The 10,718-nt window shown below is 34.7% G+C and overlaps 1 protein-coding gene across 1 annotated transcript in view; it reads left to right on the top strand.

Moving 5' to 3' along the window:
• The window catches only part of Dnajc1 (DnaJ heat shock protein family (Hsp40) member C1), a 198,853-nt gene that overhangs the window by 124,372 nt on the left and 63,763 nt on the right, over nucleotides 1-10,718 (top strand). Inside the window, exon 8 of the mRNA XM_004644763.2 lies at nucleotides 5,726-5,889. Coding sequence (XP_004644820.1) covers nucleotides 5,726-5,889 — 164 coding nt within the window. The remainder of the gene's footprint in view (nucleotides 1-5,725; nucleotides 5,890-10,718) is intronic.

Here is a 10,718-nt window from a genome sequence, read left to right as displayed (position 1 = left end):
AAAAAAAAAAAAAAGAAAACCTTTTAGAGCTTTCAGTGATAACAAGCTGCTGGCAGTGGCACACATTCCACAGGTTTGCCGCCACTGGCCTACGACCATGCCTGGCTCAGAGTAGGAACTTGGTGAAATATTTGTTAAACTAGTGAACTTAGAAATACTACATTATTCTTTTCCACTCTCATAGTCTTCATCAGCATTTTTTACAAAAAATTCTTTGTCATCACTAAAACTACTTTTTTGAGTGATCAGCACAGCTTTACAGACTATGCCATCCTCGGGCTGGGGAGATAGCTCAGTGGCATGAGTACCTGCCTGGCAAGTACAAGGTCCTGAGTTCAATCTCCAGTACCAAAAACAACAGACTATGCTGTTTTATTTTCTGTATATGATAGTATGTGGTCCTTTTGAATCCATTTTTGATGCTGTCTCTGAAAAATTTTAAACCAAACTGCAAGTACCTATTCACCTAATAATAGGATTATTTTTCTTTATTATTGCTACAGCAAAACCATGTATTTTTTCTTTTTTTTTTTAATATCCCCCCCATGTATTTTTTCTTGCATTGCATTTTTTTTCTTTAAAATAATTACAAATTCAAAAGAAGTTGCAGAGATAGCACATAGAAGTCCCATAGCCCCTCCACTCAGTTTCTTTGTTACTGACATCAGCTTAACTGGTGTAACAGAAAAGCCAAGGTACTGACATTGCTAACAATGAACTGATACTTCTGTGTCATTGTTGAGTACAGGTTGTTGAGGTAACCTCTGTCTTAATCCACAGAGGGACGTGGTCAGCACTGTTTTGGGCTATTGTAAATAAACCTGCCATAGGAATTTTTGTGTGAACTTAGTTTTCCTTTTGTTTGGGATAAAAGCCCAAAATTAATTCCTGGATCATTTAGACAGTTTTTATTTTTGAGAAATTCAAAACTGTGTTTCAAAGTACCTGCACCACAGAGGGCAGTGCTTTGCAGTTTCCTGTCAGTGTGTAGAGTTTCTAGTATAGTGGTGGCCCATCTTTGGAATCTGTGCTTCAGCAGGCTATCTGTATCAGCAAAAGCTCTAAGAAGTTTATCGTGGCTGCTCTCTGTATCCTCACCAGCATGTGGCATTGTTGTGGTTTTTAACTGTATCGAGATTGCTCTTCATGGACTTAATTTGCATTTCTCTAATAGGTAGGGACAGCAACCATTAATGTGCTTATTTGCTGTAGATATATTCTCAGTGAAATCTATCTTCATATCTTATGCTTCTTTTCTAATTGAATCTCTTTTTTTGCCACTGAGTTTTGAAAGTTCTTTATTCTAAATGAATCCCTTTATATGTGGCTGACAAGTATCTTTTCCCAGAATGTAGCTTATAGTTTCATTATAGAACAAGTTTTCCATTCTGATGAAGTACAGTATATTGATTATATCTTTTTCTATTGATTATATCTTTATATCATATCAAAGATCTTATATCATTTCAGATTATAAAGACTTCTGTCCTATTTTCGTAAAAAATTTATTTTATGTTTTTGTTTTTGATATAAGGTCTTGCTATGAAGTTCAGATTCATAGTGATCCTCCTGTTATTATCAACTATTCTAATACCTATTCTGTGTACCTATTTCATAAGTGTATTAGGATAGTTTTTTTGAGCACTGCTTTGGCTGCATCTATCTTTCTTTCTTTCTTTCTTTCTTTCTTTCTTTCTTTCTTTCTTTCTTTCGGATTTCTAGTACTGGGGATGAGACCAGAGCCTTGACACTGAGCTACATCTTTATACCTTTTTATTTTGAGACACAGGCTTTTTATTTTAAGTCCCAAGGTTGCTCAGGCTGGGTTTGAACTTATGATCTTCCTACCCGAGATTCCTAGTAGAGTTCTAGATTCTCATTTTTTTTAATCTTCAGATTCACTGATTCTTTTTCCCTGTCTGCTCTATTATGTTATAAAGCCTCCCATTATGTCTTATTTTTCAGTTCCAACATTTCTATTTGGCAATTCTATATGTCTTTTATTTTCTTGCTGGGACTTTGTATTTCTTCATTTGTTTTAAAAGTGTAAGATATATACTAATTATGTCAGTTCTATTGATGCTAAAAAAAATTAGTTTTGAAAACATCTACTTTTTATTATATGTAAGGTTTTTGTCAAGTACTAAATGTTAAATAGTAAAACTATACCTTATATTATTAAGGTAGTGTAAAATTAGTGAACTTACAGGTAGATTTCTATTGTATATAGTCTTAAATTTTATTTATATGTTTATGTGTATGCTTTTATAAAATGTATAAGTATACATGTATTTCTTATTAATTTTTCTTCTCTTTCCTTTACTGTTTATCTCTGCACTGTTTCTCTTCCTTATCTGCCCCCACATATACCTTGGTGTATTCATATTTTTCCATGATTATATTAATATTCAAATATATTTACATGGATATAGATATATATATATATGCACATAAAGGGATTTGGAGCAGCATTATTTTGCTTTACAAATATGGAATCTTAGATATTTTTGCATCTTTCATTTATTACTGAAACTCAGAGAAACCTCATTTGTCAATTTCTATACTTCATTTCTTTTTTTGGTAGCAGGAATCAAATTTAGGACCTTGTGCTTGTCAGATAGGTGCTGTGCCACTGAGCTGTATCACCAGCCCATAAGCACTTAAGGTTACTTGTTTCATATCTCTATAACAAATTATAAGTTGTTCTTTGCACACAAGCACATATATACCCATGTACATATACACTTACAATTACATTTTAATTCTTCTACTGTTAAGGAAAAGGTTACACATTTTAAATTTCTTTTTTAAATAAATGTATTTGGTATAGGGTCCTACTACGCAGCTTGGACTCAGTGATCCTCCTGTTTTCAGCCTCCACAGTGCTGGGGTTATGAGTGTGTGTCACTACACCCTGTCTCACTGGCCAGTTCAGCTTGCCCCGGGGGTGGGGCCAGCATGGCATGTGCTGCTGGGGATTACACGTTTTAATTTTAACAGATGTTCTTAGACTGCTTTCTCAGAAGTCTATAATATAGTAATTCACATTTTTACCAACTTAGAGATAACTTTCCCTTGCCCAAAGTATATATTAGTAAGTTTTTAAATTTCTGTCCATATGATAGATTTAAAATCAGATGTTGGTATTACTCAAATTTATATTTCTTGATCCTTTGGAGAGTATGAGCATCTTTTGTTGTTTCTTGGCCATGTGGATATAGTCATTTGTGGATTGTCTTTTTTTTTTTTCTGTACCGGGGATTGAACTCAGGACCTTGTACTTGCCAGGAAAGCAGTTATTCTACTGAGCTATCTCTCCTGCCCTGGATTGTCTATTTGTGACCTTTACCTATTATTCAATTGGGTTGCCTGTGCCTTCGTCAATTTATGGAATCTATGTAGTCTTTATATATCAACCTTCTGTTTCTTCTCAGAATTGCAGGTATTCTCCCCCAATTTATTCTCTTGTTATGTTTATTTCATCTTTTGTCTTTTTTTAGAATCTGAATTTCAGTCTTTAAGATTTCGTCTTCCTTGAAGGCCAGCCTAATAGCTCAGTGGACTAAAGCACATGGACCAGTGTTTTATCCCTGGCATGCCATGCCGGCCCCGCCTCCAAGGCACTCTGAGACCAAGATTGAGACTGGGCGTGGTGGCGTGCGCCTGTAATCCCAGCGCTGGGGAAGCTGAAAACACGAGGATCACTATAAGTTCGATCTATGTAGTGAGACCCTGTAGGCCCTGTACTAAACACATAAAAAGAAATTTAAAAAAATAAAAATGATTTCATCTTCCTTCAAGTAGCACTTACAGGGCTATTAGATTTCATTTTGCAGATTTTTATTGTTTAATTTTTAAAATCAATTTTATCTATTAGAATTTTTTGTGTATGATTATAAAATTATGTTCACTTTTCTTTCAAATGGGTATTTAATTTTCCTGCATTATTTAGTAAATAATTTTCTATTGAGTTGAAATGTTTGTATATTCTAGAAATTTGTGTTTGTCGATACTTTATTACATTAGTATTATAGTACATGCAAACACATACAGGGTGGTTAAAATATGATTATGAACTAGGTAAGTTTGATGACAATGAAGACAGTAAGCTTTTCTGCATTATAACTAATCAAAGTGGGATTTAATGGAGAACCAAGTTGTTACTCATCCATAGTCATGCATTTCTTAGCAATAGGATTAAACTCTGAGAAGTCTATCATTAGGCAACTTATCCTTGTAGGAACATACCAGTGTGCTTTACATCAATTGAGGTGACTGTGGAATTACTAGATGTTATGGTTATGTCTAGATGTCCCCCCAAAGTGCCATGCAGTTGGGGCTGGCTTCTATAGTTTATGATTGATTTGTGGTCCAATGCTGGGATTATGGGTATGGAGTGCTACACCTGCCCTGGGGGCGAGTAGCCTGCTTACAATAGAAGGGAGGAAAAGAGGCTTGCTCTCTGCTCCTCCCCCATTTGCTCCTGTGGCTTTTGCTCTACCTCTCTCCCATGAATTGCTGCCCTCTGCCATGTGCCATCTTGCCTTGGAGCCAGCCAAGTATGGACACCACAGCTGTGAGCTAAATAAACCTTTCCTTCCTTAATTTTGGGCATCATGTATTTTGTCTCAGAAACAAAAGAAAAGTAACCAAGATTTTAGGTGGTATAACCTTAAAGGACCAGCATTGTGTATTCATGAACAGAAACATCATAAGCAATAATGATATATTGATGACTGCTCTTGATGCTATTGGATTAGGTTTTGTCTTTGTAAAGAACTGAGAAAATAAATATAATAGTTACTGAGAGCCAGTTGTGTTTAACATATGAAGAAATGAATACTTGTTTTAAGTATTAAGCTACTTGCCCAATATTATATAGCTAATATATGATTAAAGTAGGATTAAGGCATTAAATTAAGGGTTTTTCCATTTTGCCCAAATGAAATTTGATGAAAAGTACTTTAAAACTGAAGGTGCGAGGGCCAGAAAGATAGCTCAGCAGATTAAAGCACTGGCTTAAGCAGACACAGGGACTGAGTTCGATCCCTGGTATGCCAGCCCTGCACCTGGGGTGTGCTGAAACAGGGCATGGTGGTGCATGCCTGTAATCCCAGCACTTGGAAGGCTGAAAACAGAGAGGAGCAGTATGAGTGAGACCCTGTAGGCCCTGTACTAAATACATTAAAAACAAAAACAAAAAAAACAAGGTGCATACAAACTGGTGTAGTAATTTTGTCATAATCATTACAGCATCATCTCTGGGTTTAAAAATCATTTAAAACTCTGCAATGATTGCTTCTTAGCCTTTTAGCTAAGATCAAGTTTAAAATACTGCAATGATTTATATACAGTAAAACTTACATCTAGTTATTTATAATAATGCAATTGTTTTGACAGAAATGTGATCTTTTAAGGAAAAGAGAATGAAGAATATTAGAATATTTAAATATTTTATTTATTTATTTTTTAATATTATTTTATATTTATTTATTTTTTCCCCAGTACTGGGGAAGGTGGGGGGGGTTTGTTTGTTTTGGGTTTTTTGTTGGGGTTTTTTTTTTGTTTGTTTGTTTGTTTTGTGGTACTAGGGGTTGAACTCAGGACCTTGTGCTTGCCAGGCAAGTGCTTATTCTACTGAGCTATCTCCCTGCCCTATTCTTTTTTAAAAAAAGTTTTTATTCTTAACAAATCTCAATAATTGGTTCTTCTAAATATTTTTTAGAACAGAAGAAAGTTAAAGTTAAAAAGCCAAAACCTGAATTTCCTACATACACACCTTTAGAAAGTACATATATCCAATCTTATGATCATGGAACTTCTATAGAAGAAATTGAGGAGCAAATGGATGATTGGCTGGAAAACAGAAACAGAACACAGAAAAAGCAGGTAAGCATTGAAAAACTTGTTCTAATTGAATAAAACACATACCAAAAAGTATATAAAATATAGCTACACAGCTTAGTAAGCCACTGTAAGGTGAACCAAGTGAACCAACGAGAACATTGTCCCTCTGGTGCATCCTCCGTTGCTGTTTTGCTTTCCTTCTATAGGTGATGGCTGTGCTAACCTTAATATCAAAGGTAGTTCTACCTGTTTTTTTGAAGTTTGTAAATGGAATTGTCATTATGTTTTCCTTTGCATCTGATTTGTTATATTTGATGCTATATTTCTGAGATTTATCCATGACAATGTGCTAGTAGGTTATTTTCAATGTTGTATAATAGTCCATTTATAAATACAGCAGTTTATTTTTATTGCAGAAATATGATAGTGGAGATTTCTATTTTTGGAGTGAAGTTGCAAATCTCATTTCCTTTTATTTTTTATTGTTTTATTTTTTACAGTACTAAGGATCAAATTCAGGACCTTGCACTTGCCAGATAGGCACTTATGTCACTGAGCTATCTCTACAGCCCTCTTAAGTTGCAAATTATAACTCAATTTTAGCAAATATTTCTGATTTTTTTTTAAAAAAATGCATCAGTTCCTACTTCAGCAGCAGGCTAAGAAAATTCTGGTTACTGTAATCCTTTTTTTTTTTTATTTTTTATTTTTTTTTTCGGAACCAGGTATTGAACTCAGGCCTTTGTGCTTGTCAGGCAAGCATTTATTCTACTGAGCTATCTCCCCGGCTCCCTCTAATTTTTACTAACACATAGTCTAGTCTTTTGTATTTTAATGTTTCTGTTAGGTAATGACAAATAGTTATGGCTTGATTTGCATATTCTTTGATAAATAAAACTCACACCTTGTATTTACTGGGTACTAATAAGCTTCCTATCTGAGGCGCTTTTCCAAGGTTTTTTATTGGGTTCCCTATCTTTTTTATGTTAGTTTATAAAGAGTTCTTTATGTTTTTCAGAAATGAGTCTTTGGGGTTTTTTGTTTGTTTATTTGATTTTGTATTTTAGGGAAGGGTCTACAGGGTGTTCAGGGTCTCACTACTAGATCAGACTGTAGTGATCCACCTGTTTCCAGCCTCCCAAGAGCTGGGATTACAGGCACACTCCACCATGCCCAGTCTCACTTGCCATCTCAGCACACCCTGGGGATGGGGCAGAAATGAGTCTTTGGTACATATCTTTTCATTCTGTTTTGCTTTTTCACTCTTAATAATGTATTTTAGGGCTGGGGAGATGGCTCTGGAATAAGCGCTTCCCTGGCAAGCACAAGGGCCTGAGTTCAATCCCTGGTTCTGCCAAATAAAAAACAAAAACAAAAAAACTAATAATAATAATACTAATGTATTTTAGTAATCAGAAGTTAGTAATTCATTAATCTTTACCTTTTCCTTATTTAATGTTTTGATTTTCTTTGTTTTTTGAAGGAGGGTTGTTACTCCTTTAAAGAACTTATTTCCTACCTCAAAATCAAAGACATTGCCAAATCTTTCTAGAAGCTTTAATGTTGTAGCAATTCTCTGAAATGTTTTGGTTTTGCCATTAAATAGTGGTCAAGTTTAATCTTTTTTTTCCCAAAAGTTTTCTAAACCATTTGAGCCAATACCAATCAATGAAGACCATTTCCTACAGCTCTTCAGACATCATCTTCATCATCACCAGGTCTTGTGAGGTTCTGTAGATTCATTTCCAGGTGTTCTACTTTTTCCACAAATCTTATTTGTCAGCCAATTTTAAATAGTCTTTATTATTGTAGCTTTTAAGCACTGTATATTATGATTCTTTCTTGTCTTTGTTTTCCTCTTTTAAAATTGCCCCCCCATTATTTTTTTCCTATAAATTTTCAGAGTAGCTTACAGTTTTTCATACATTATTTGGCTAAAGTACTTGATTTGGGGGAACAATATATAAGTAAATCTTGGAAGAATAGACATATAAGTTCTGTTGACTCTATACCCCATGAATTCATTCACTTATATAAAAGTTTTAAATATTTGTTACATGTTTCAGTATATACATACTGCACATTTTTCTTCCATTTATTCATGAGTATATCATGTTTTTAGATGCTATTACAAGTAATAATGTTTCACTTTCTGCTTGTATAGTACAGTTTTTTTTATAAAAATCTTTTATCCAGTAGCCTTGCTCAGTTTACTTTTTAATTCTAATAGTTTCTTTGTACATTGTACATTTTGTTTTTGTATAATTAAAATTATAATGACAATGCCAAATATAAAAATACGAAGTTTTTATCATTATAGTCATCCTAACATCTTTTGTCAGATGTATACTATCCTTTATGCTATGAACTACATGGAGTAGTTTACTTAAACCTCACAAGAATTCTAGGGACTAAATAGTTTCCATTTTACAGAGAACATTTGAATATTGGGGGCCAGTTTGATGTTATTGAATTATACACACTTCTCATTTTTTAGGTCAAAAACATTCAAATATTAAGACATTTATATGGTTTGGCCAATGTAAATGAGTTAGACGTTAATCCATCTGTAGGATTTCTTATCCTTAGTTCTTAGAATCCCAGCCCCCAATAGTTTCTTCCAGAATATGCAGTTTTCATCAGTGACAGAGCCTACCTAGCATTTTGCAGTGATAAATTAAAGATGACAGATAGCCAAGTAATAGGAATATTATTAGGTAAACATTTTAAAGTGATTTCTGATTATTTTTATAATTACCTAATATTTATAACTTGGTGATAGTCTTTTGTTTCTTCAATTTCAGAAGCAGTGTAGCTAAATATTTTAAATCCAGTAAACAAGTCTTCAAACAATTTTTTATGAAAACCCCCACTCAAGTGTATGATTAATGAAAATAAAGTTTTAATGTCATTTTAATGTCAAAACAAATAATTTTCCACCATAAAGATTATAACAAATAAACTCCTAAAATAAAATATTTCCTTCTTTTCTTCCCCCTGGTGACCTAGTGGTAATGTTCTGCAGTGTTTTATGTAGGGGACCTGGATTTCATTCCTGTTCTCGTTATCTCTCTCCCTGAGGCTGCAATGAATAAAATAAGAAATAAAATCACTATCCTGCATCCTTACTGCTGTGGGCTGTCCCCTTGTCAGATTTCATAAGCTGGGCTAGAGGGCCTGGCTGGTATTGGGGTAGAAGAGCTCAAAGAATCTCTTAGGAAGGAAGAGTCTGTGGAACATAGCACCTTCCGTGCTCCCAGTATTTCATCTTCCACAAGGCCTTGTCTCACAGCCATTATTTCACTTTCCTCTCTACTCTGACTGCCCTGAGGGCATTCGGAGCAAAAAAAAAAAAAAAAAAAAAAAAAAAAAAAGCCTTTAAACATGGATGTGTTCTGGCCATTTAAATTAATGTATTTATTTCTTTTCCTTTTCCAATTTGAAAGAAAGTTTAGCTGGAAAGGTTGTATTCTTGAGAAAACTGTCCCAACTAGCAATATTTTGGGGGTCTAAAAATTACTTTTTTAAAAAAGTCTCACCAACTTGATTTGAAACTGTCTCATGGCTGTTTATTTCTCGATAAAATTATGGAAAAAAATAAATAAAGTCTTGTTTTAAATGCTCTTTCTCTTTATCTCATAATGTTGCCCTTGCTTTACAAATCATATGCTTTAAAAAATTTTATAAAATTATTTTGAAGACACAATAATAATAAAGACCCAAAGTTACAGCTGTTTTCTTGTTCCCTCTAAAAATTAGATTATATACTACATACTCAGTAATTCTATTTTATTCTTTTTTGCTAGATATTTGTGGAAATACATATTTGTATATGTCCCCTAAAGCTGTTCTCCCCAGAATATACACACATATTATGGTATGGATGTGTACATGCATGTGTGCACACACACACACACACCCTTGAATTTTCATTTTGGTTTTTTTGTTTTGTTTTGTTTTGTTTTGTTTTGTTTTTGTATTTTAATGCAGGGTCTTCAGGGTCTCACTACATAGGTCAGACTCATAATGATCCTCCTGTTTACCCAAGTGCTAGGATTACAGGTGTGCACTACCACCCGTCTCAATTGCTGTCTCAGTGTGCTCTGGTGCTGGGCCAGCATGGCAGGCTGGGGATTGAATCCCAGCCCCTGCATCTGCCTAAGCAGGTGCTTTAATCCACTGAGTTACCTGTCCGGCCCTCCCTTGCATTTACTTTCTTTTTTTTTTTTTTTTTTTTTTTTTTTTTTATTTATTTATTTTTTTATTTTTATTACATTTATTTATTGTGTGTGTGTGTGTGGCCAGCTCAGCCCACCAGGGGGCGGGGCTGGCTGGCATGTGGTGCTGGGGATCGAACCGCGGTCGCTGTGCTTTGCCAAGCTTGTTTCAAGTAGGTGCTTTAGACCACTGAGCCATCTCTCCAGCCCTACATTTTCTAACATACTGTCAGCCCTGCCTATTTCCCTCCCTCCCATCCTTCCTAAGAACATTTTACATAGAAACTCAGTATGTTAACCCAAGAAAAAGATACAAAAAGCTGAGCTGCTGCAGCTCATTCCAGAACACAGAAAACTGGTGAGCACTACACAGCTTCTGCCTTGCTGTACTAGGCAAGACACTTTGAGAGCACCAGAATTGTACCACACAGGTCTACCTTGCGCAGTGTTGTACTTGTCCATATAGCCCAAAATTCAGTGTTTTAGAAGAGTTTCCTCTTCCTGTTTAAAGCCGTTAGAACTGGAGTCATGGTTCTGACAAGTATTCAACAGTGATTCCTGGCAGTTCTTCCTCCAGTCTTACGTTCTTCATTTCTCATTAGAATGACCACAAATCAAAATTAAACTCCTAAAATCAAAGTAGTTTTAAAGATA

This window comes from Octodon degus, unplaced genomic scaffold, assembly GCF_000260255.1.
Source record: "Octodon degus isolate 3935 unplaced genomic scaffold, OctDeg1.0 scaffold00208, whole genome shotgun sequence".
Classification (NCBI taxonomy): domain Eukaryota; kingdom Metazoa; phylum Chordata; class Mammalia; order Rodentia; family Octodontidae; genus Octodon; species Octodon degus.
The sequence above is the reverse complement of the archived record's forward strand: the minus strand, read 5'-3'. Positions and strand labels throughout refer to the sequence as shown.